General features: G+C 39.6%; 1 protein-coding gene across 1 annotated transcript; it reads right to left on the bottom strand.

Annotated features, from left to right (window-relative positions):
* Positions 1 to 2,419: 2,419 nt before the first annotated feature.
* On the bottom strand, positions 2,420 to 25,173 carry LOC110204223 (calcium-activated chloride channel regulator 1-like). The gene is made up of 9 exons (XM_020980499.2): positions 24,952 to 25,173; positions 20,381 to 20,521; positions 20,060 to 20,207; positions 17,355 to 17,460; positions 15,550 to 15,727; positions 8,480 to 8,701; positions 6,841 to 7,068; positions 3,180 to 3,354; positions 2,420 to 2,598 (listed from the first exon to the last, which is right to left on the bottom strand). The coding sequence occupies exons 1-9, from the start codon at positions 25,111 to 25,113 to the stop codon at positions 2,435 to 2,437; spliced, it is 1,524 nt and encodes a 507-aa protein (XP_020836158.2). The 5' UTR covers positions 25,114 to 25,173; the 3' UTR covers positions 2,420 to 2,434.
* Between the last annotated feature and the right edge of the window lie 795 nt (positions 25,174 to 25,968).

Here is a 25,968-nt window from a genome sequence, read left to right as displayed (position 1 = left end):
ATCATCCCATCCTTCTTCTCACTTTGGCAGCTAAGCTCCTCGAGGACGCTGTCTACAATAGGTGCTTCTTCATTCTTTCCTCTCACTCTCTTCTTAAACTCTACAGTCTGGCTCCCAACATTGTCACTCAACTGAAACTTCTCTCTCCAAAGTTACTGTAATGACTGCCACTGATCATGCTGTGTCCTGAGTCTTCTTCTCTTCTCCCTCTATACTATTTCACTTGGTAATCTCATTAGCTTCCATGGATTCAGTTACTGTCTCTTGCTGATGATTCCCAGATCTATTTATTCAGCCTTGATCTCTCTGTTGACCTCCAGACTTGCATCTTCAGCTGCCTAGTTGACATCTCACACCAGGTGTCCCAAAGATATCTTACATTCAGCATGTCTAAAAATGGACTAGTTATCTTTCCCCCAATGTTCCCCCTCTTTGTAACTTCTCCTCTACTGTGGGGAGCTATGCCAGTCACTTCTCCGTATCACCCAGGCTTACACCTTTGGTGTCATCCTCAATTCCTTCTTCCCTCTTCCCTTCCATAGTTAATCTCTTGTCAATTTTTCCTTTGTAACATCTCTGCACATGATAAGCACTTAATAAATGGTTATTAAACCTAAATCTAATACACCCTGGAGAAACGAAGCTACTCCGTTTTGGAACTCCCACCCCAGGGCTGTGATGTCCTGAGTAGTAGAAGCTGCTACACATAGGTAGCCCCAGACATGATGATGCTTCTCTTTGGCCTTTTTGTTTCTGCCATGCGGCTCACTGTCGAGCACAATGGATGGCACAGGAGGATGGGGGAGACATGGGTGTGTTTGTACTTTATTGCCTCCTTTCCTTCCCAGCTTATAGTGCCTTCATGTCCCCCTTCTATTTTGTGTACTCTGTAAGTGTTTTGCATTAAATATATCTGGTCATGTTGTTTCCCCTGAATAAAATGTAAGCTCATTGCAGGCAGGGCCCATATCATTTTTAATTTGTATCTTCAATGTTTAGGACAGTGCCTGACACATAGTAAGTGCTGAATAAATGGTTGTTGATTGATTATTGATGATAATTGTCACAAGGTGTAGCAAAATAGTAAAAAAGGGACATATGCCCTTTTTGTCAAATACATTTGATTTTGACATCCATTTTCATATTCCTAATCCCTACTTGGGAAATCCTGCCTGTTACGGGTTCTTGTTGTTGAGACTTTTCAGTTTTGTCCTGTACTTTATGACCCCATTCAGGATATTCTTGGCAAAGCTACTGGAGTGGTTTGCCATTTCCTTCTCTCTCATTTAAGAGATGAGGAAATTGAGGCAGAGTTAAGTGACTTGCCCAACATCACATAGCTAATGTCTGAGTCCAGATCTGAACTCATCGAGCAGTCTTTTTACTTCCGGCCTGCATTGTATCTACTGTACCACCTAGCTGGCCTGTTATGGATTTTTGGAAAAGATTTAAATGTTGGCCTTGGGCTTGGATTCAAATGACCTCCAAGGTACTAAAATATTGTGGATTCTTAGAGAAGTCATGATATAGTTAGAGATCCAGTAGAAAGAACCAGTTGGGTGGTCTTTAATAGTGAGGAAGTTGTAGGTGAGGGGAATATGGCATGGAAATATGCAAAGAGTCCACTACTAATAGTGGTGTGCATAAAGTTCAGTTTCTTTATCTTCCAAGGCTCTAGAAGGAGCCATCAGGAATGGACAGCTTTCTGAAAGCAGGATGGGTGAAGAGCTTGTTCTATATATCAGTGGGAGAGTTAAAGCATCATGTGAATTATGATGTTGACATCCACTGCTTTTTAAAAAAATTTAACCAAGCCTGGACAGCCAGTGAAAATGTTCACCGTCTGGAGGCAGATAGGTGTCAGAGGAGATATAGCCTTAGACTTGGAGTCAGAAAGACCTGAATTCAAATTTTGCCAACAATACCTATTAGGCATGTGATCTTGGGCAAGTCACTTAGCCACTGTCTGCCTTAAATATCCTCATCTGTAAAAAGGAGCTAATAATAGCAGGTACCTCCCAGGGTTGTTGTGAAGATGAAATGAAATTTGTGCCTAGCACATAGTAGGCATTTATTGAAAGTTGCTAAATTTACATATATATTTGTGTGTGTGTGTATGTATATATATATAATATATGTATACGTATGTGTGAGAAAGCTTTTATTTATGCTGTCAGTTCCCCCTCGATCCTAATGTCCCACCAAGCATGGGGCAGTGGACAAAAAGCTGGATGTAGAGTCAGAAGAGTAAAGTCCATATCCCATCATGGCCACTCATTACCTGCATGACCTGGACAAGTCCATCATTCTCAGTTTTCTCACCTATAAAATTCATGGTTTAGACTGGTTGACTCTGAAGTTCCTTCCAACCTTATACCTCTGATGCATGCTTTTACGAACCTCAGAGGTCCTTCGAAAGTCTAAATTTCTGACCCTAGAATGTCATGATGTTATACAGTGCAAACATGTGAAAGGAGAAATAGAAACTGACCTGGACAGACTGTTGAGTGATCAGTCCATTTCCTGATGAGAGGGCACTGAATGCATCAATGAGCCCATTGTTCTGGGCATTGTCTGTAGCAGCTGTCTGCACACCTCCTAAAGCAGGATCATATTAACAGAATTTAAATAATTGGCACAGGATAGTGACAACTTAACAGTCTTACCAAAGGTATTTTTTCAAAAAGTTTTATGTTCTTTCATAAACTGCAGCCATTCTACAGGTGGTAGGAATACAGCCTCAGTCTAGGAGGTCAAGGTCAAACTTTTCAATCTTGTGGTGTATAAAGTATATGTTATACAATCATTAAAGTCTCATTTACCTAGAACACAACCAAGGCCCTAGGAAGAGATAAAAATGCTGATAAGGACTCAAATAAGTGTCACAGAATCTATGATGTTAACCAGTTCACTTATTTCATTCATAATTGAGCTTCTTGGATCCTCACTACTTCAAGGATCCATCAGTTCAGCTGTTCAGGGGCTCTTGGAACATAGTAGGCATTTAATGTTTATTGCCTGACCTTCCAGAGCCTGTGCCCCACTTCCATAGCCTTCAGAAACCCTAGGTCACCTGTACTGGTTCACCTGCAGATCTCAGTGAAGAATGTGAGGGGAGGTTCATATAGAAATAAGTTTTGTGCCTATTGAAGAAACATATGCTCCAGGTTATCATTTACCTGTCATCTTTGACAGCTTCTCCAGATCTATGGCTGCAGAAGGTCCCAGAGCAACTGTGTGGATGATGGCCCCACTTTGTTCCACTTCATCAAAACATGTGTTGATTGTATTGTCTTCCCCATCAGTCAGAAGGACTATTTCTGAACCATCTGTTGAGAATTTCTTTCCTATTACCTAAAAGCAGAGATTCATCCCAGACCTTGGTAAGCAGACTTAGTTGTACCAGGTAACCCTGAATGAGTGGGTCTGGCCAGGAATGAAAGAAGAAAATAAAGGAAAGACCCCAGGAACCCCAGGAGGATTTTCCTGTCTTAAGATTTTCAAATACGAGACGTGCAACTTTCAGGAACTCAGCCCAAGCCCTTTTTCTCTTGATCTAATCCAGGAAATTTGTCACAGCTGATGCTTCCATTTGGAAGCAGGGCTGTTCTGGTGAATGTGAGTGACCCAGCTTCTGTACACTGGTATTCAGTCCCAGCCAGGGTATCTGTTCTTTGTGGCTGTAGCACACATGGTGGCTGAGGAGACACTGGACAGATGAACACCCACTATGTGCATGGAATTGTTTCTGATTCTTTTGTTATTCCTGGGAGGGCTAGAGAGGAGGAAGCTTAGGAACCTTAGAGGGGACATGATATGGTGCGAAGAGTCTGAGGCCCTTTGGGTCTCAGTTTCCTCATCTGCAAAAGGAAGATACAGGTGGCCTGTGAGGTCTCCTCTAGCTCCAACTTTATGCTCCTGTGCTCTCTCTCACCTGCTTTATTTGGCTAATCCCCTTCATAATAGAGAGTGTTTTTCAACAGAGGCTTTGGGATACCATGCTCTACATGAGGTGCCAAACTGGACACTCAGAAACAAAGGTATGACTAATAGCACTCAGTTCAGGGAATAGGGTAGGAATCGTGGGGTAAGACCTCCCTCCACTAAATCAGATGACAAGCCTTAGGGTGTTGTCTGAGATACTTCGATGTTCAATGACTTGTGCAGGGTCATACCTAAAACTTTCAGTAGTGGAAGTTAAGATCTGGCCTTTCTCAATATTCTATCTGTGAAGCAAAGCTGGCTTTACAGGAAATATTATATTCCAGTATACCAATGGATCTGAAATTCCATCTATGTGAGTATCCCCTCCCATGATGCAAATCACAACCCATCCTTAACTATATCAGCAGGTAGGTATGGCAGTGGAGAGAGTTGGGCTTAAATTCAAATCTGACTGTCCTCGTTGTGTGATCCTGGGCAAGTCATTTAACCTCAGCCTGCCTCAGTTTCTTCATCTGTAAAATATAGCTAATAGGACCACCTTCTTCCCAGGGCTATTGTGAGAATCAAATGAGATAATATTTGTGAAATGCTTAGCACAGTGCCTGGCACTTAAGAAATGCTCATTACCTTAACTACCTGTATGACTCTTGTCTATATTCTTCTACTTGTTTACCACAAGGGAGCCATTCAATGCGCTAGGGGCCTTCCTTGAGTTCCTGGGACATTGGAATGATGCCAGTGGAGCACAAGGGCTGCTACCCCTAACTGTATCTGTGTGACCAGGACATTTGATTATAATAATGATTGGCATTTACATAGTGCTTTCAAGTGTGCAAAGCACTTTATATCTATGATCTCATCTGAGTTTCCCATTTATGATATGAGGCAGGTACTAGTACTATGGGCACTGATATCTCCATTTTACAAGTTAGGAAATTGATGCTCAGGGTGGTTGACTGGCTTACCTGCAGTCATTAAGGGATCAGAAGCAGAGTGGAGCACAGGTTTCCCACACACTGAGACCTACACTCTATTCACTATGCCTCTGTGCGTCTTATGGAGAATTCGGTGCCATAGACAGCAATGTACCTATTAGACCCAGGCATTTATTTCCTCCAAAAGTGGCTCCACTCTAGATGATGCCATTCTTTGATACTCCTCCTTGTAAAATCTCTCAGATTTGAAGGTTTTTGTCTGACCACAATCTCATGTACTTCCACATCTCACTCATAGTGACTTCTCCTAACCCTGCTCTTCTTCTGTGCTGTGCCCTCTGATCTCTTAATCCCTGTCTGACTCCCCTATCCAATGCTCCACAATCTCTTGCGTCTTTGGCCTTCCACTGTCATCATCCTTTTACTTCCCAACACTGAGTAACTCAATGTTTCTGTCCAGCTCCTGAGCAATGGAGGACTGGGACAGACAGCCCTGAGACAGTGGTCCCCCCTTATGTGCATATGCCACATGCACTTCAGCCAGACCTTTACTATGCTTGTTGCAACTACTCTTAATTGATTGTCCCGCACATCCCTCACAGCATCTGTTCTAACCATTTTCCCAACTCTTTGAGACCCCAGCTTCTCATCCAAATCTCTCAACTACCAGCACATGACATCATCTCTAAATTTGCAGAAAAAGTTGAAGCCATCTGGCATGTTTTCTGGTCTTTCACCCATGTCCTTCCTCCTGTATCAGAGGAAACAGCAGTGCTGTCATGTCAAAGCCAATCTCTCCTCAATGACCCGGATGCTGTCCCTTTCCTTTTCTCCAGGACCTTGTTCCATTGACCCTCGTTCCTTCTATATCACTCAAGTTCCTATGATCAGGGTTCCATCTGTTCTTCTGTATTGAATTTTGTATCTATAAAATCATCCATGACCTCTTAGTTCTCATTCTTCTTGACCTTTATCCCATTCTTTCTACATACAAATTACTTACTATACAAATATATACTATACTTACTATAGAAATACCATATATGGTATGTCCAATTCCCACCCACTAAGATACCTTTTGTTTCTTTCAGCTCCCTCATTGGTAAAATGAGGCAGCTGGGCCACAGGATGACTAAGATAATTCTATAATTTTATTTCATATCAAGGGCAACAATCTTTAGACAGAATTAGTGCATCAAAATGTGGAAAACCCTCCATAATGGTAGTCAAAACATCAATTCATCACTCTTTGTCTGTGTTATAACAACCCCCTACTGGATGACTAACAGCTCCTTATCTCATTGTGTTAAAATGAATCAACAGAAATATCTGGCTTTCCCAGAATGGAGCCCAGATTAAAGATCATTATACCTGGTTGCCCTGCATGCTTCTGCTGCATATCATGCCCCTTTTTATATATTATTAACAGTGCCTTTCGCATTGGTTTTATAATTGCACAGCCTGTATGGGTTAGAGTACTACAGATTTAGAGCTAGAAGGGACCTCAAAAGTCATCAACTCTACTCTGCTTTTTCTACAGATGAGGAAACTGAAGGCTGCACAAATAAATTGTCCTGCCCAGGGTCACACAGCTAATAAGTTTCTGAGGAAGAATTTGAACTTGGTTCTTTCTGACTCTGCATTGATAGTTCTAGCCACAGTTACTTTTTTGCCTCTCAGGAGGGATTTGAGCCCAAGTCTCCCTGAGTCTAAGGTTGACTTCCTACCTTCCTTTCTTCCTTAGTTCAACACTAAGTGCTTACTATTCTTTGGGCTAAATTTAATTAGGATTTCTCCACATCTCCATGTCTTGATATCCCTTACCCTCCCTGGAAATACATTCACTTTTTAGAGGCATCAGATTTGTACTAGACAGTAGGCAAGTGAAGGTCATCCAAAATAGAAATTCACTTTCAAAATATCCACTACAATAGAGACAGTGGAGGGGAGACAATTTCACCTGAAAGGCTGATCTGAGTCCAGAGCAGATGGATGTTCCTCCTGAAGCGAAAGCAGGTAACTTGGTAATGAGGGTATTCCTCTGAGCATCTGTCTCTACCTGTACCAGTTCACTACGGACAGAGGCTGCACTGTGAAATGTGACCATCCCAACCCAGGATCCACGTTCAATGATCTGAAGCAGGAAATGTTTGGAGGCTTGATTCAGGCGATTTAGCCGGTTCTCACTCTGCATGAAAAACACAAGTCCAATTGGTAAGTGGTCTTCTGCAAGCAAGCTATAGCAGGATGGACTAAGGCCATATATAGAACTCTAGGGGCTCTAAGTCCCATGGTGGACACTCTGGATTCTCCATGATTAGGAAATAGAAAACAAGATCTGGAGTATTCTTCTAGGCTAGAAAGGATTTGAGAATGGGCTTGGAGATGGGCTACATGTTTGCTACCTGAGGACAAGGCCACTTAAATTTGGAGAGGCACATTGCGAGGTGACCATAGGTACAGTGCATGTTTCAGCTGTAGTAACTCTGCAAGCTCAAGTGGTAGAAGGGTTTTTCTGAACATTGGTGGACCCATGTTAACAGATTCTGAAAGGACTAAGGTATGGTATTTTAAGTAGGAGTATGGTTGTGAATGAGTTGGTGTTGGTCTTAGTAGATGAAAGAAGTTGTGTGAAATATTTTTGCCTTTTAATTTGAGCCACATCACCAGAGATGAGTTACTATGTAGGATAGACACTTGACCTGTGATTTCAATGGTGCAGGTACTCCCAAATGAGGAAAATCTCTCTACTGGGGTAGGGTGGCACCTTCTCTGCAAATTATTGTTTCAGGGAATTTCCTAAGCAGTATATGTGAGATGTGGGAACTGAAACCAGATCCTCCTGACTCAGAAGTTAACTTTCCATCCACTTATACCAAATTGTCTCTTTTTTGTTTGTTTGTTTGGGCTAGGCAATGGGGTTAAGTGACTTGCCCAGGGTTACACAGCTAGTAAGTGTTATGTGTCTGAGGCCAGATTTGAACTTGGGTCCTCCTGAATTCAGGGCCAGTGCTCTATCCACTGTGCCACATAGTTGCCCCCAGATTGTCTCTTACTGAATTATTTGCAAACAAGGAAACTAATAAACTTTTATGATGGGACTACTAAGCCATTTTGATCAGTGGTGCATGGCAGAGTAGAGTAGAGAATGCCCATATTAATGAAGTTGCTGGTCTTTTAAAGTATAGAATCTGGTCTGCATTTTTAGATAGGATGTTTGATGACTTTGTACAATCATGAAGAAAGGAGGAAAATATGATGTCATGCAAAGTTGATTGGGTCGTTCAGTTAACAGGGACTACAGATTCTCATGGGCTGGGAAGTGAAATGTAGAGCAAATTCTTAGTTTATTCACTCTTTGACAAAGTATCATCTTGATACAGGGGATAATTCATCATGAATCTTTAGTGGAGAAAGAGGAGGAGTGGGAGTATGAGTATGTCGGGAACCTTGGTGAAGGGTGAGGGATTCCCTGCTCTTCGTTTCCTTTAAACCATGAGATCAATGTGGTTTCCAACAAGCCCAAGATTCTGTGGGTCCATCAGGTGCTGTCAAGACACCCCTCCCACCTCCAGGAGAATGGGGCAGGTATGGCTTACCGCCATGCTTCCAGACTTATCCAGAACTAGGCACAGGATCCTTTCTCGGATCTGTTTCAGCGAGAAGGTGGGCTGGGGTGGCTGTGCTGCTGTCATCGGAGTGGAAGCCTTGTAGTCTTCAGAATCTTGGATCACTTCCCATGTGCTCCTGAGGCTGCACTTCTGGTTTTGAGCATTTGGAGCATTTTTGTTATGGTTCTTTTCTGTACAAAATTCAACCACCTGAAAAAGCCCAATTGCATGACAAATATGAAAACTATGAACCAGGGCTTCCTAACCTGGGTCTGTGATCTAGGTTTTGAAAAGACATTTGTATACTTTCTAAAATGCAATTGGTTTTGTTTGTCATCTGGATTATTTTATTTTGTGCATTTAAAACTTGATTATGTAAAGGGTTCCAAAAGCTGCACCAGTGTATTGATTGGTCCATGACACAAAAAGCAACCCTATGATGATTAGGGGGGGAAGTAACTCATTTGAAAACTCCTCAACAGTCCAGGGATTCTAGACCTGCCCCTTCCACTGTCTTGGCTCAGTAATTTAACCTTAGTTTCCTCACCTGCAAAGTGAAGACATTGGACTAGATAAGTAGGTTCTGGGATTCTTTTACACTACAAAATAATTGAGGACCCTTCCCCTGAGAGCTTGTGTTTATGTTTGTTTTACCTATTTATATTTACCACATTAGAAATTAAACTGCCTTAGTATCATCATGAAACAGTTTTGACTGAACAGATGCTCCCCGAAATGGTCTCTGGGACTGCATCTTGAATGTGCTTGATCCAACTCTAAGGGGCTGTGAAGAGCAGTAGTTGAATTTTCAGCATGAGCTTTTCCACGTCAGGTATCAGCAAATACTACAAATTAGAGCTTGGCTTATTTTTTCGTTGAGTATCTACAGGTGACAAATTGGCAGCCCATGCACTTGGAAACCAGATAGGGAAATATTTAACAAAATAAATAAAAAAAATAAAATGTGGATAAGATTACATTTTAAAACAAGTCATTATCCAGGTAAAGGGATCCTTCTGCATGGATCAATGGGCTCATTTCTATTTCAGTTTGACACACTGGTATAGACTTAAGAAAGTGAAGAGATAATGTTAACAATGCCGCTATCACTTACAATGTGTCTTGCATGTATTTTTTTTTCAGTCACTAGTTAAACATTTACCAGCCTACGTCTGCCCACATCGTTTCCCAGTACATAAATGGCGAAATTGACTGATTGAGTTCCAGATCCTCTTCCACTTAGACTTTTCTCTGAGTCTAGGATTCTGAGTTTGATTTGAGTATGAGCACTTACAAGGGGAAGAGACAATGACTGAAAGCTAGCAGGGGCTCCTGAAGAAGCAGTCATGTCAGACTGACCTTGATTCTGTTTATCACCAGCTCACTAGACAGAGACATCATGGCAACATCTGAGGCATCTGGATTTCAGCAAAATGTTTGACTGAGTATCTTTGTGAACATGTTGAAAAATTGTAGAAAAAAATAATATAGCTAATTGGGTTCAGCCTTGGTTGACTGACTCCAGAAGTGGTAATTCATGTAGTAATACAAAGGTATCAGTATGGCAGGCTACGTTTAGTGGAATGGCACAAGGACATTTCCTTGGCCCTGTGCTGTTCTATTTGTTTACCTAATTTTTAATCTAATTTTAAAATGAGTTTTAAGTGACTTGAATGAAGGCATAAAGAGCATCTGTGTCTGCTTTTCAGATGTTGCAAAACTGGGTGGGATAGCTAAGACACTGGGCTTCAAGTTCCCTAAAAACCTCACTAGGCTGGAATAGGAAGCGAGGTAAAGACCATAAGGTGAGGAGAAGTGGGAGTCCTTTAGGTGGGTTCAAGAATCACAAGTACCGAATGGGGAAATTTGTCTAGAAAGGAGTTCATGAGGGCGAGAAATGATTAAGGCACCTTTTAGATGTCAGGCACAGTACTAAGTATTTTTACAATTATTATCTCATTTGATCCTCATAACAATCCTGGGAGACAGGTGTTATTATTATCCCCATTTTACATATAGGTCAACTAAGGCAGGCAGAGGCTAAGTGACTTACCCTGGGTCACACAGCTTGAAAGTGTCTGAGGCTGGATTTGAACTCACATTTTTCTGACTCTAGGCCCAGTACACCAACTTGCTGCCTCAATGAAAAAAAATCCTGGTGTTTATAGTGAACTGCACCCTCAACATGAGGAGTCTGGAAGAGAGGCAGCAGTAGAAAGAGTGCTGGCTTTGTATTTAGAGATCCTGAGTTCAAATTCTGGTTCTGCCATTTGTTACTGTGTGACCTGAGTCACTTACCTCCCTGAATCCCACTTAGTCATGTGCAAAGTGAACTAGAAGGCCTCTAAAATAATGGCCAGTCGCAAACCCATGATCCCATGCATAGTCTGATGTAAGCCCCCAAAGTAAATGTATCCCAGGCTGCATTAATATACATAGAGTTTCCAAAGGATGAGAGTGCCCTTCTTCACTGGCCTGGTCCCACCACACCTGAAGTACTGAGTCCAGTTCTTGGGATGACATTGTAGAAGGGACAGTGTCCACCTGGAAAGTATCCATAGGGAGATGACCAGAACTGTGGGGAGGCTCTGAACTATGGCACCATGTGAAGACAGGTCGAAGGAGTGGAGGAAAACCAGCCTAAAGAAGAGAAGGCTCTAAGGAACATGATAGCTTTCTACAAATATTTTCAGTGATATAAATGGACAAGATGTTAGACTTGTTATTGAGCCTGGTTAGATGGTTGTGCGTGTGTGTATATGTGTGTGGGTACAGAATTAGGACCAGTGGCTAGAAGTTACAGAAAGTCAGGTTTTAGCTCTATGTAAAGAGAAACTCATTTAGAGTTAGCCTTCCAGAAATGGAATTGGATATTTCCCAGAGATGATAAACACCTCATTACTCAGTGGAAGACTTCCTGTTGCTGGACATCTTCATCTGGACAAACAAACTGTCACAGATATTGTGGATGAGATTCATGCTGTGGTCAGAGTTTGGGTAGGACCACATTTGAGCATACAAACCCCTAAATACTATGTTGTTCCAGTGGTATTTGCTGAGCATTGTTGCAGGTTCATGGACTTGGCTATTGCCAGAGAGAATGGTTAGTGGCAGTGGGAGCTGTCCAGGTCAGGTAGCTTTGGACCATATAGAAGGGTGGGGTTAGCCTAACACAGATGGGCACAGTGCCCGCAGTTAACTCTGTTTTCACAGGAACTTCTGTTTCTGCCCCTCCTTGCTGGATTCCAGGAGTAATGGAGTGTTCTGTCAGCACCAGAGACTTCATTCAGTTCAGTCTCTTAGAGGCCCTGGTGCTTGAAGAGAGCAAGTGACCCTTTATTAGATGCAGTGAGGAGACAGAAGTGCCATACATGGAAGCGCAGATCATCTGTTTGCCATATTTTTCACTGAGTCAAAATTGGGAGGGAAGACTAATCCATAGGATTACAGAGCTAGGGTCCAAAAGTTCTCAGCAGGCCCCTTCAATTACTCAGCTAAAAGCAACTGTTTTACAACATATTAAATGCCTATTGTGTGCCAAGCCAAAAAAGGAACTAACTTTGAGAATCCCATGAGAAAGTAGGTGTTTGATGAGTGTTTCTTGAATTGAGTTGAATTAAATTAAATTGAATTAAAACAACTCAAATTGAGCACAGCCATGTAGCATAGTGGATACATCATTGGGCCTATAGTCAGGAAGACCTGAATTCAAATCCCAACTCAGATGTTTACTAGTGACTCTGGACAAGTCACTTAACTTCTGTCACTCTCAGTTTCCTCATTTGTAAAATGGGGATAATATGAGCTACCTTCCAGAGTTTTTGGAGGATAGAAATCAGCTGATATTTATAAAATGCTTTGGAGATCTTAAAGCAATGTATAAATGTATAATGATTATTATTATAATTTTTGAAACTTTTTTGCCATTCCATAAGGATAGGATTATGAAGTAATGGAATAGCTCCTGGACATTTTACCTGCAAATATTTTCCAATTCCATTATATCTCCGTGCAACAATTTTACCTCGTTTTACTTGGATATTTTCATGGTATTCACTGACGTGTCTCTGTTATTTTATCCTCTCTGGACCAAAGGGGGAATACAGTTTTACAGAAAACCATTTGGTTTCTCAGTGATGAAGGGCCCTCTCTTAAGCCACATTGTTGCTTTTCTTTGTTTCAGGTCCTATGTGCAATTGGCTGCTTTTTTATATGTATCACCAAGATAGAGAATTAGGTCAAGTTCTCTCCTTAAAAGCATGAAAGCTGGAAAAAAACCAGTTTAGGAACATGTATGTGTGTGTGTGTGTGTGTGTGTGTGTGTGTGTGTGTGTGTGTACACATATGCATATACATACATATATTTTTTCTAGGATGATTTTTGAGAGATGTTTGACAATGAGGGGCCAATTCAGTGAGGCACCATCTACCTTCCTGAAAGCTTAGCTTTGTTGTTCAGTCACTCAGTTGTGTCTGACTCTTTGTGACCCCATGGACCATAGAATGCCATACTCTTCTATCCTCCACTATTTCTTGACATTTATCCAAGTTCATGTTTGTTTCAATCACACTATCTATCCCATCCTCTGCCATCGTTTTGCCTTTTGCTTTCAATCTTTCCCAACATCAGGATCTTTTCCAATGAGTCCTCCCATCTTCTCATTATGTGACCAAAGTATTTATACTTCAGCTTCAGTATTTGACCTTCCAGTGAACAGCCTGAGTTGATTTCTTTAAATATTGACTGATTTGATCTCATTGCTGCCCAAGAGTCTCTCAAAAGTCCTCCAGCACCACAATTCATATGTGTTGATTCTGTGGTGCTCAGCTTTCCTTATACCATATACTGCTATTGGAAAAACCATAGCTTTAAGTATATGGATCTTGTCAGCAAGGTTATGTCTGTCCTTGTTAGTATGATGTTCAGATTTGCCATGGATTTCCTTCCAAGGAGCAAGCGTCTTTTAATTTCATGGCCGCAGTCACCATCTGCAGTGATCTTTGAGCTCAGGAATATGTAATCTGACATTGCTTCCATTTCTTCTCTCTCTGTGTGCCAGAAAGTGATGGCACAAGTTGCCAAGATCTTAGATTTTTTTTTGATGGTAAACTTCAAGCCAGCTTTTACACTCTCTTCCTTTAAGCTCATAAGGGTGTCTGTAAGTCTTCTCTTTCTGCCATCAGAGTGGCATCATCTACAATCTGAGATTGTTGATACTTCTCCTGGCATCATCAATTCCAGTGCCAGATTCATCCAGCTTGGTATTTCACATGATGTACTCCACATATAATTTAAATAAATCAGGTGACAATATACAGGCTTGTTGAACTCCCTTTCCAATCTTAACCCATCAGTTTTTTGATGTTCGGTTCTAACTATTGCTTGTTGACCCACAAACGTGTTCCCTGAGAGATGGGTAAGATGATCTGAGATGTCTGTCTGAGGACTAGCCATATTTTGTTGTGATCCACAGAGTCAAAGGGTTATGACTCAGCTGGAATTCTATTACCTCCACTAGTCTTATTGTTAGCAATGCTTCTGAAAGCCCTCTTGACTTCATTCTCCAAGATGTCTGGTGCTAGATCAGTAACTACACCAATGTGGTTATTGGTGATGTTAAGATTTTTTCTTGCATAGTTCTTTTGTATATTCTTGCCACTTCTTAATCTCTTCTGATTCTATCAAGTACATACCATATTGTCTTTTTAATGTCCATTTTTGCATGAAATGTTCCCTTGATATTTCTAAGTTTCTTTTGAAGAAATCTCTTGTCTTTCCCATTCTATTATTTCTATTTCTTTGCATTCCTCATTTAAGAGAACCTTATTATTTCTTTTGCTCTTATCTCGAATTCTGCATTTGGCTGGCTATACCTTTACCTTTCTACTTTGTCTTTCCCTTTCCTTCTTTCCTTAGGTACTTGTAAAACCTAGTCAGATAGCCAGAAAGCAGAAACCATAGCTTAGTCTGCCTTTTTCCCCTAAATGAGAAGGCAGTACTTCTGTCAGTCAGTCAATAAGCATTTGGCCTCTGAGCTAAAATGCTGAAATTACTGAGATTTAAAAGACTACTTTAAGCTTATTTATAGTGTGAATAATTTTCAAAAGGCTAGACTCTTTAGACAATTATGAAGAGATAGGATAATGTTTAACAGAAAGTTAAGCATTAAATAAGAACTATTGAGATTAAAGACAGTTTCAGAGGATTTATGACAAAAAATCCTATGCACCTCCAGAGAAAACAAACTGATGGAGTCTGAATGCAGATCAAAGAATCTTTTTTAAAAAAACTTTCTTTATTGGAGGTTTGTCTGTTTTGTTTTGCAATATGGCTAATATGGAAATATGTTTTGCATGATTGTACATGTACAATCTGTAGCAATTGCTTGTCTTCTCAAAGAGGGGAAGGGGAAGTGGAGAATTTGGAACTCAAAAAATATGTTAAAATGAGTGTTAGAAATCGTTTTTATATGTAATTGATCAAAAAGAACTATGCAGGATACCATGACCCTTTATCCTCTCTAACCTTCAAGAAAGTATTCACTCTCAAAGCCCCAAATTTCCTTATTTATTTTAAGGATTTAAGGGTATTTAATTTCAAGATCTTAAAGTAAAAGAGAATGTCCAGAGTGTATTGGGGAAGGGGGAAATAAGAGGATTGGAGCAATGATGGTGGTATTCTCTTGTATTCTCATGATTTTGTATCCTCAGCCTTCCCTTTTAGAGAAATAATGGCTCAGTGAGGATCTGCCTAGATCAAGGGGTCCACCTCAGGTTATCTGGACAGATGTTCTGATAGAGAGACTGGGGTAAGGAAAGGGCCCTGAGCTAGCAGTGGGACCAGGCATCACTCACTTCATTTCTCCAAGTTTCCATTTCCTCATGTGTGAAATAGGAGTGAAGGTTACGGTAAATGAGGTCATTCTAAGCATCAAATAAGAAGGTAGAGGCAAAGTGTCTTGCAAACATTGACACTAAATAAATGTCAGCTCTTAAGGTTAGAAGAGGCCCTGTTTCTTCTTTTTACAGACTTCAGAATGAATAATCCAAATACTTACAGAATTGATGCTTTGCATGAACATGATGGAGGCTTTCTCAGTCTGAACTTTGTCAGGTAGGAAAAAACAGTCTTTGTCAAACTTTCCTGTTTTGGGATCTGTTGTGCATGATGTGACTGAACAGCTGCCTCCAGAACATGTATATGCCTTATTTGCACCAGTGATAGCTTCAGAACATCTGAAAATATATCAGTATTAGACTTCAAGAACGTCAGTTTGTATATAACACCCCAACCTATGTATAACCCTGATGTGATCACATCAAGGATTCTTGATCACCGAATGTGTTTATCAAGCAACCCATTTAGGCAGCAAAGTCTCAGGCAGGCAGGAAGAACAATTTATGTTTGGCAGGGAACTCCTTCAGGGAATTTCGGGTGGGCTTCTTGGAATATACCAATCCTAGCCTGTCTGCAGGAAGAACCAGGTCAGGTCACCGGTGTCTCTGACTGTGCTGCTCACAAGAATGGATTCCGTGCTCCTCATTGTCACCCTCATGAGAATTAAGAGGGAATTTTCCTCATTCTTAGCAACTATAGAAGTTGCTCAGTGTTGTTATCACCACTAACATGTGGGGCAGCTCAAGTTTTTTATCTGTATTCCTAAGAATGCAATTTGTTTTTCATTGACTTCTTTCACAAGGTTTAATTCACTCATTAGATCAAAAGTTCTCAACAAAGCACCTCTCAGAGCTCTCTGGCCCAGGAAAGCATGGAGAGGAAATAAGGGTACCACAAAGACTCATGTCCTTCCCAATACCTTGCATTTATTTCACATCTATTTTGTGGATATATGTATAGAAGTATAGGTTATTTCCCCCAAGGTCCTTGATGTTATATTTTTTTAGTTTTGGTTAGGCAATGGGGTTAAGTGCCTTGGACAGGGTCACACAGCTAGTAATGTTATGTGTCTGAGGCCGGATTTGAACTCAGGTCCTTCTGAATCCAGGGCCTGTGCTCTATCCACTGCTCCACCTGTCTGCCCTCCCCACCCATCCCAAGGTCTTTGAGAGCAGAGGCTTTCACTCTTCCCTTTGAATCCCCAGGACCTAGGACAGCACCTAGCACACCCCACACACAGGTATTTCATCAATGCTTGTGGATTGACTGAAGCTAAACCTTTTGTGAACCCAAGAGGGAGAGCAATGTGGGTTTCCTGCAGAGACAAGAAGAGAGCAAGTGTAGCCTGCATAAGGAAGGATACTGGCACTTACCTTCCTTGAGAGGTGAAATTACCCTCTGTGAAACTGAAAAGTAATAGAATGTTGCTTGTGCTTCCTCCTAAAATCATTCAATACCTTGATTGTATATGAAGAGAAAGAGGAAAAGGACCAGGTAGGTCCTTTGGTACAGTGAGGGTGTGGTATTCCAACATTTGGGGGGCTTCTACTGTCTCTGTCTGTCAGTATGCACTGCTGATGTCCTGAGGAGGCAGCAGGGACTTGTGCTAGGTTTATCTCTGTAGGGGTGGCTTGTATCTAATGCCTTGTTTGCAGGTATCTCTGTTCCAAACATATGTAGCAACACCAAAGAGTTGGTCTGTCATGATTTTGTGCATCAGATTCAGAAAAAATTTCTGTGCTTTGATATAACTGCCTCTGCTTTAAAGTATGCTGGGGTAGGAACCTGTCGCATATTATATAAAAAAAGGTTATAATGAAATTGATGATATACACAACATTGTTGTAGTCTATAGCTGAAAGAAAAACAATCTTGATAACTGAAATATTTTTGAAAATTAACTCAAGAATAGATGACTTCAATTTGATGTAGTTCACAAAAAAAGTGAAAAGAAGATAATCATACTTTACTGGTACATTTTTTCCATTAGACTGGTAGAAACGCTCGGCTTCATTGTATTCCTCAAATACTCCCCACCGCAAATGGGCCCATTTATGAACTAAAATTCTACCTGTGAAAATATATTTGAAATGCAAAAATATGTGGTTATTCCCTCAATTCTATGTGAGTATTCCATTCATCAATGCAAATCGCAGCCTAGTCATGCTTTCTTCTCCTGTGAAATTCTAATTCATGGTCCCCCACAGATCACCTGTAGATACATTACCCAGTGCACTGAGGGCCTTCTTCTAGAGTTTTGTGTTTTATGAGATATTTATAAAGCACTTAGCACAGTGCCTGGCATGTAATCGAGTATTGCTAAATGTTTCCTTTTTACCTTCTTTCTTTTTTTCTTTCCTTCCTTCCTTCTCTTTTATCCCACTCTATTACTTCAATAATTTGATGAATGTGTGATCTCATTAATTCAGCTATAGTCATCAGTGGTAGGGATTTCAGTTCATCCATGTCTGCCCACCTTATGTCCCTCCCCAACTCCCCTGCCCCACAACACAAATCTGTCTGAGGGAGCCTAACCAATACCCTGGGGAAGGAGTGTATCTTTGGATAGATTTGTTGACACTGTATAGATCCCAATCGACCACCCCTCCATTTTCCTACACTCAGAACATTCTACATGATACCTGTTTTTCAGTCCTCGGGTATTTTGTTTCTGCTGTGGCCCCTGCTACATTTACTACATTTAATACTAGTAGTCCTCCATGCCTAGAATATCCTCCTTCCTTTGCTTTTCAAAATCTTTACCTTCCTTTAAAGTTCATTTCAAGCATTCTCTCTACCATGAAGCCTTCTCTGATCTCTCTCCCTGGTTGCTAATCCTCTCTCCCTCCTGGCATTACTCAGTATTATCCATTTCTGAGGACATGCTGACTGGCATTGTGCTGCAGTAGAATGAATACTGGCTCAAACCCAGCTTCTTATGTAACTTTGGACAAGTCACTTAATGTCGCTGGGCCTCAGTTTCCTCATGTTCCAAATGAAATGATTGGATTAGATTACCTCTAAGGTCCCTTTCAGCTCTAAATGTAAGATCCCATGATCCTACATCTGACTGTATCACTCCCTACTTAAAAAAACTTCCTTGGTACCCTGGCTCACTAGGATGAAATGCAGACCACCGAATCTGATCTTTAGGGCCTTCCAGACTCTGACTACAACTTACCTCTTTCCTATGACTTCCCTTTCTGCCCTTTCTGTTCCAGTCAAATGTAATAATTTGCTGTTACCAGAATTCACCATGTAATCTCCTGTCTCTATATATTTGCCCAAGCCCTGCTCCATTCCTAGTGTGTACTTCCTTCTTATCATGTGCCTTTCAGAACCCTTATCTTCATTCACATTTCAATTTTAGTGCCACCTCTTCTGGGAAGTCATCCTTGATCCCTCCACGTATTAGTCCACACTCAGTCTCTTTTCCAATAGTCCTAGAGCTCATTGGCTGATCTCTCTTGTTCCCTCTTTATTCCTTGCTCTGTTTTCTAATTCTCTGTGTCCATTTTGTATCGTTCCAGTAGACTATGGCTACCTGAGGGTAGAGAATATTTTATTTTTATTTCTGTATCTTCTAAACCTTATGCAGTACCTCATACATGGTAGGTACTTATTAATATTTGTTGAATTTATTAATAATCACATTAGTTGTATTTGACTCCTATCATTTTAATAATTTGCAATTCTTAAATGGCTGAACCTTTATAGAGAAATTTTAGATTTTTATTTTCATATTGTATGTTACACTGATTTATAAAGGTTTGATTTGAGAAATACTTTAATTGGATATGTTTTCTAAGAGTGTAGTCTTTAAGATAGAGGCCCAGACCCCAGGGGAGCCAAAACATTAACCTAAGAGATGACCCTCAGAATTCTAATGTGAGCCCTCTTCTCCCTCAATATTATTTCACTTGGTGATCCATCAAACCCCTGAATTTAATTACCATCTCTTTGCTGATGATTCTCAAATGAACCTATTCTGCCCTAGTCTCTCTGCTGACCTCTAGTCTCATATCTCCAACTGCCTTTCAAACATCTTGAACTGATTGTAGTAGACCTCATCAACTCAATGTTTCCAAAACTGAACTCATTATCTTTCCCTTTAAACTCCCCCCACCTCTTCTTCCTATTATTGTAGAGAGCAATAACATTCTCCCAGTCCATCAGGCTCACAACCTAGGTGTCATCGAGGATTTGTCCCTCTGTCTTACTCCCAACCTCCCATGTGTTGCCAAGACCTGTTGATTTTTCTTTTGAAGCATCTCTTGAATATGGCCCTTCTCTCATATGATGCTTCCAGTTCTGTGGTGCAGGCCCTCATCACCTCACACCTGGACTATTGTAATAGCCTGCTGGTGGGTCTGCCTGCTTCAATCCCCAGCCCAATCCAACCTCCATTCATCTGCTGGTTTTTTCCCTTTTTTTTCTGATAAGGAAGGCAGTAAAAAAATAGAGACCACTAATCTAAAACAATTGCATTTCCAAAGGAGAAGGAAAACTGCTACCCATTCACAGATGAAAAGAAGGAATTCCCCTGCAATCTTTTTGGCTAATCTGCATTTTCAAATCAAGACAACCATATTCTGTGTGTACTGTGAAATCTATGTAACAAAATATGCTATGGATATGATGTATTACTAGACTTTTATCAATAACTGTACCTGGTGGTCCATACTCATCCAACTTCTTCCCTAATATGATGTTAGGAGTTAGATGAATTCTCTCTCCAATCTCTCCACACTGTCCAAAGTGGTCAGTTCGTGGAACATCATTGCCTGGGGGATTAGGGACTTCAATGATGATGTCTGCCTAGAAATATATTTTTGAAAAACCTTTTTTGTTATGTAGAACCTAAACAAAACTTGTAATTTTTGCACTGAAAGATTTAAGAAAAATGATTATTACTAAATTGAATTTTTTAAAAATTGAGGTTATAAAAGACCTACTGTTGTTTAATAAACATAAGAGTTTGATGATCTTACATTTTTGTAAGTCTCAAGTCTCGGTTTCTCATAGTCTGGTTTTGTCTGCCATGTCTTAGGAATCAAGATGGACACTCCTTTGAAGTAAAATCTTTTTTCTGTGGCCTCATATAGGTAAATTGAAGCCTCTGACACAATGTCCTATGTGACAAAAAGAAATATAGAAAGAGGAGATCAGTGAATTGGGTGTGCAACTAAAAGAGCTAGAAAAAGAACAAATTAAAAATCCCCCCATTAAATACCAAATTAGAAATTCTGAAAACCAAGGAGAGATTAATAAAATTGAAATTAAGAAAACTATTGAACTAATATGAATAAAACTAAGACCTGGTTTTATGAAAAAAATAGGTAAACCTTTGTTTAATTTGATTAAAAAAAGAAGAAAACCAAATCATCAGTATCAAAAATGAGAATTCATCACCAAAAAAGAGGAAATTAAAATAACAATTATGAGCTCTTTTGCTCAGTCGTATGCCAATAAATTTGACAATCTTAGTGAAATGGATGAGTATTTACAAAAAGATAAATTGTCTAGATTAACAGAAGATGAAATAAAATACTTAAGTAACTCCATTTCAGAAAATGAAATTGAATACGCTATCAATGAACTCCCTAAGAAAAAATCTCCAGGGCCAGATGGATTTACAAGTGAATTCTATCAAACATTTAAACAATTAATTATAATACTATATAAAGTATAAGAGAAAATAGGCAAAGGAGTCCTACCAAATTTTTTTTTTTTTATGATACAGATATGGTGCTGATCCCTAAACCAGGAAGAGCCAGAACAGAGAAAGATAACTGTAGAACAATTTCCCTAATGAAGATAGGTGCAAAAATTTTAAATAAAATCTTAGTAAAAGGATTACAGCAACTTATCTCAAGGATACTACACTATGACTAGGTAGGATTTATACCAGGAATGCCACGCTGGTTCAATATTAGGAAAACTGTCAGCATAATTGACCGTATGAACCACAAAACTAACAGAAATGATATGATCATCTCAATAGATGCAGAAAAAGCTTTTAATAAAATACAACACCTATTTCTGTTAAGAACACTAGAGAGCATAGGAATAAATGGAGCCTTCTTTAAAATGATAAGTAGTATCTGTCTGAAACCCTCAGGACCATTATATGTAACGGAGATAAACTAGAAGCATTTCCAATAAGGTCGGGGGTGACACAAGGATGTCCGTTATCACCAGCATTATTCAGTGTTGTAGGAGGAATGTTAGCTTTGGCACTGAGAAGAAAAAGAAATTGAAAGAATTAGAAAAGACAAAGAAGGAAAAAAAGCTATCTCTGTTTGAAGATAATATGATGGTATACTTAGAGAATCCTAGAGAATCAGGTAAAAAACTATTTGAAATAATAAACAAATTTAGCAAATTTGCAGGACATAAAATAAAGCCACATCAGCATTTCTATGTATTACTAACAAAGCCCAACAGAAGAGATAGAAAAAGAAATTCCATTTAAAGTTATTGTAGACATTATAAAATATTTGGGAGTCTATCTGCCAAAACAAACCCAGTAAGTGTATGAACAAAATTTCAAAACACTTTTCACACCAATAAAGTCAGATTTAAAGAATTGGAAAAGTGTCATTTGCTCATAGGTAGGTTGAGCTAATATAATAAAAATGACAGTTCTACCTAAATTAATTTACTTATTCAGTGCCATACCAATCAAACTAACAAAATATTGTTCTATAGAGCTAGTGAACATAATAATGAAATTCATCTAGAAGAACAAAAAGTCCAGAATATCAAGGGAATTAATGAAAAGAAATGCAAGGGAAGGTGGTCTGACCATACTGTAGAGATCTTAAATAGTATTATAAAGCAACAATCATCAAAACTATTTGGTAGTGACTAAGAAATAGCATGGTGGGTGAGTGGAATAGATTAAGCACACAAGACACAAGTCAATGAGTATAGTAATCTACTGTTTGGTAAATCCAAAGACTCTAGCTTCTGGGATGAGAACTCAGTATTTGACAAAAACTACTGAGAAAACTGGAAAATAGCAAGGCAGAAACTAGGCACAGACCAACATCTTACACTGTATACCAAGATAAAGTCAAAATGCATACATGATTTAGAGATAAAGGCTGGTGCTATAAGCAAACCGGGAGAACAAGGAATAGTTTACCTGATGGACTTATGGAGAATGGAATAATTGATGACCAAAGAAGAGATAGAGAACATTATGTAAAGCAAAATGGATGATTTTGATTACATTAAATTGAAAAGTTTTTGCACAAATATAGCCAAAGCAACCAAGATTAGAAGGGAAGCAGAAAGCTAGGAAAGAATTTTTAGAACCAGTGTCTCTGATACAGGCCTCATTTCTAAAATGGATAGAGAGCTGAGTCAAATGTATAAGAATACAAGTCATTCCCCAGTTGACAAATGGTCAAAGGATATGAACAGGCACTTTTCAGGGGAAGAAATTAAAATTATCTATAGTCATATGAGAAAGTACTCTAAATCACTATTGATTAGCGAAATGCAAATCAAAATGACTCTGAGGTACCACATCACACCCATCAGCTTGGTTAACATGACATAACAGGAAAATGAGAGATGTTGGAGAGGATGTGGGAAAATTGGAACCTAATGCATTCTTAGTGGAATTGTGAACTGATCTAACCATTCTGGAGAGCAATTTGGAGCTATGCCGAAAGGGATAAAAACTTGTAGATAACCTTTGACCCAGCAATACCACTTCTAGGTCTGTATCCCAAAGAGATCATAAAAACTGGAAAAAGAGCCACATGTATAAAAATATTTATAGCAGCTCTTTCTGTGGTGGCCAAGAATTGGAAATTGAGGGGATGCCTATCAATTGAGGAATGGCTGAACAAGTAGTGGTATATGAATGTAATGGGATACTATTGTGCTTTAAGAAATTGTGAACAGGCTGACTTCAGAAAAACCTGGAAAGACTTATATGAACTGGTGCTGAGTGAAAAGAGCAGAACCAGGAGAACATTTCACACAGTAACAGCAACATTGTACGATGACTAGCTTTGATAGACTTAACTCTTCTCAACAATGCAAGGATCTAAGACAACTCCAAAAGATTCATAATGGAAAATGCTATCCACACCCAGAGAAGGAACTACAGAGTCTGAATGCAGATTGAAGCATACTATTTAGTGTGTCTTTGTTGTTGGTTTCTTTCTTCTTTCTGTGCTTTGTCCCATTGGTTCAAATTCTTCTTTACAACATGACTAATGTGAAAATATGTTCGATATGAATGTATATGTAGATCCTATATCAAGTTGCACATAATCTTGAGGAGGGAGAGGGAGGAAATTTAAAACTCAAAAGCTTATGGAAGTGAATGTTGAAAACTAAAAATAAATAAATTATTTAAAAAAAGTAAATCTATCAGGAATCCTGACAGCTGTCAGTGGGATAAACAACCAATCATTTAATTTCACAATGAAGATTGCTAGTATAAAAAGATTACAGTATTTTAATCAAGTGAAAATGGAGACATGTCAATATGCTTGTATTGGAGTGGGAGTCAGGTGTTCCGGGTTAAAGGGTCAGGCCTGCCTTCCCCAAAGCCCCATAAAAGCTATAATTTAGAACAAGACATTTAAACAGATTCTCAGTGCCTTCATTTGTGAAATAAGAGTAAATTTTCCTCTTTGCCTTAAATTAAATGACTTTTCAGTGAGAATAGACTAATTGGGATGCTTTAAGAGTCTTTGCTAAAGTTTCTTCAGTCTTTATCATAAAACTTGGTGAATTTGTAAGTCAGTTTCAAACCATCCAGGGTTTGATAAATGTCCTAGTTTGGTCCTGACATTTTTTCTGCCCATCCTTAGAATCACTAAGGGACTTTGCTGTCAACAGGACACAATTCAATTAAACTCAGTTTGACAAATAGCTTTTAAGTACCTAATATTGCAAAACACCACTGGGGATAGAAAGATGGCTACATTCAGACTCTGTTATTTAGGAGTTTGCAGTCTGATGAAGGTGGTTGAGGGAGGGGAAGGAGAGCCATATGTGAAAAAGAGTTATCATACAAGGAGAAAGGTGATAAATGCAAGGAGATACCCAATGTACTTGGAGTAATGTGAGTCCTGCCTCCTTCCAGCTGCGGCTTCATGGAGGGGATGACACTTGACTGCGTGACCCTTGACAAATAATGTAACCTCTCAGGGTCCCTAGCTGCTTTCCAAGAGTATTAGAGAGCGCTTGCCATTCTGTATTGGTGCCTTAGAGGTTTTTCTCCTAGGGTCATCGAATTAACAAATATTTTGATAACAGTGTAGCTTCTAATAGGCAAAAATCTCTCCATGGAGACCCTGCTGCTTTGTCATTTCCAACCAAGGAAGTTGTATATCTGCCTGAAGGCATGCCAAGTGTCATCCCCAATCTATAGATGAGGCAACTGATGATGCCCTGTGAAGTTAAATAGTAGAGGGAAAACCCAAGTGTTTTGTCTCTTTCTTCTATGCCCAACTACATCTCCCCAAACCATCCTTTAGCGAGAACAAAACCTCTCCCACTGAGAGGACCTGTATTATTACAGCTCTCTTACCTTTATGTGTTGAATGAGTTTATCATCCTCTGGCAAAGTTGGGTCAATGGCAATGACAATGTTTTCATAGCCATTATTATTCAGCTGAATGAGGGAAGCAGTTACCCCCTGCAGCAGGTACAAGGTTAAGGTGAAGATAAAATTCTTAAAGGATTCCATCATTACATGCCAGAGAGCGTTGGTGCAGAAGGTCCTTGTCTTTCTGTGTTCCTCTCTCACTCTGTCTTTATATATATAACATCATCTTCCAAACTATCTGTGTTCTCTTATTACTGCCCTTTGAACCCTCTTCCAGCAAAATAGTTTACGTTTTCATCACTATTACTCTTGTCCATATTCCAGGAAATAATGTGGAAATAACAATTGTTATATACTCAAATATTTTATTTTGGGGAGGGTATTGTGTTTCGTATCTACAATGCGATATGTTGGGATTAAAGATGTGGGAATCCCACACCCCATTTCACCAGAATGGACACACCCAGTTGGTTTGCCAAGGCAAATATTGTGCTTACAGCTGTTTGCCCTGTCTGTGACCCTGATTCCTCTCAGCAGAGGTCTGACTGGAGTTAGCCAGCACTTATAAAATTAAAAAGGAATGGCGTAGTAGAAGGAGCATGAAATTTGGAATTAGAAGTCTTGGATTTGAATTCTAGCCCCACCATTCCCTACCTGTGTGACTTTGGGCAAATTACATCAGTTTTCCTGACTTTAGTGTCCTTATAGGTGAAATATGATCTCTAAACATCTAGTCCTGGGATCCTTGAGCTGTTGTTTTTTCCCATTAGAATGTAAGGTCCTTGAGGGCATGCCATCTTTGTTGCTTATATGTGTATCCCAGCACTTAGCAGAGTAACTGGCACATAATAAGTCCTTAAAAATATTTTGCCTGTCTGGTCGTCTCTCACTCATTCTGGTTATGTCTGTCTGCTTATATATCAATCTAATCTGTCTATCATCTATCTATCTATGTGTCCATATATCTCTGTATCCATCATCTATCTAGCTATAATCTAT

This window comes from Phascolarctos cinereus, unplaced genomic scaffold, assembly GCF_003287225.1.
Source record: "Phascolarctos cinereus isolate Bilbo 61053 unplaced genomic scaffold, phaCin_HiC Scaffold_143;HRSCAF=712, whole genome shotgun sequence".
Classification (NCBI taxonomy): Eukaryota; Metazoa; Chordata; class Mammalia; order Diprotodontia; family Phascolarctidae; genus Phascolarctos; species Phascolarctos cinereus.
Note: the sequence above shows the minus strand (reverse complement) of the source record. Positions and strands in the feature narration are given on the sequence as shown.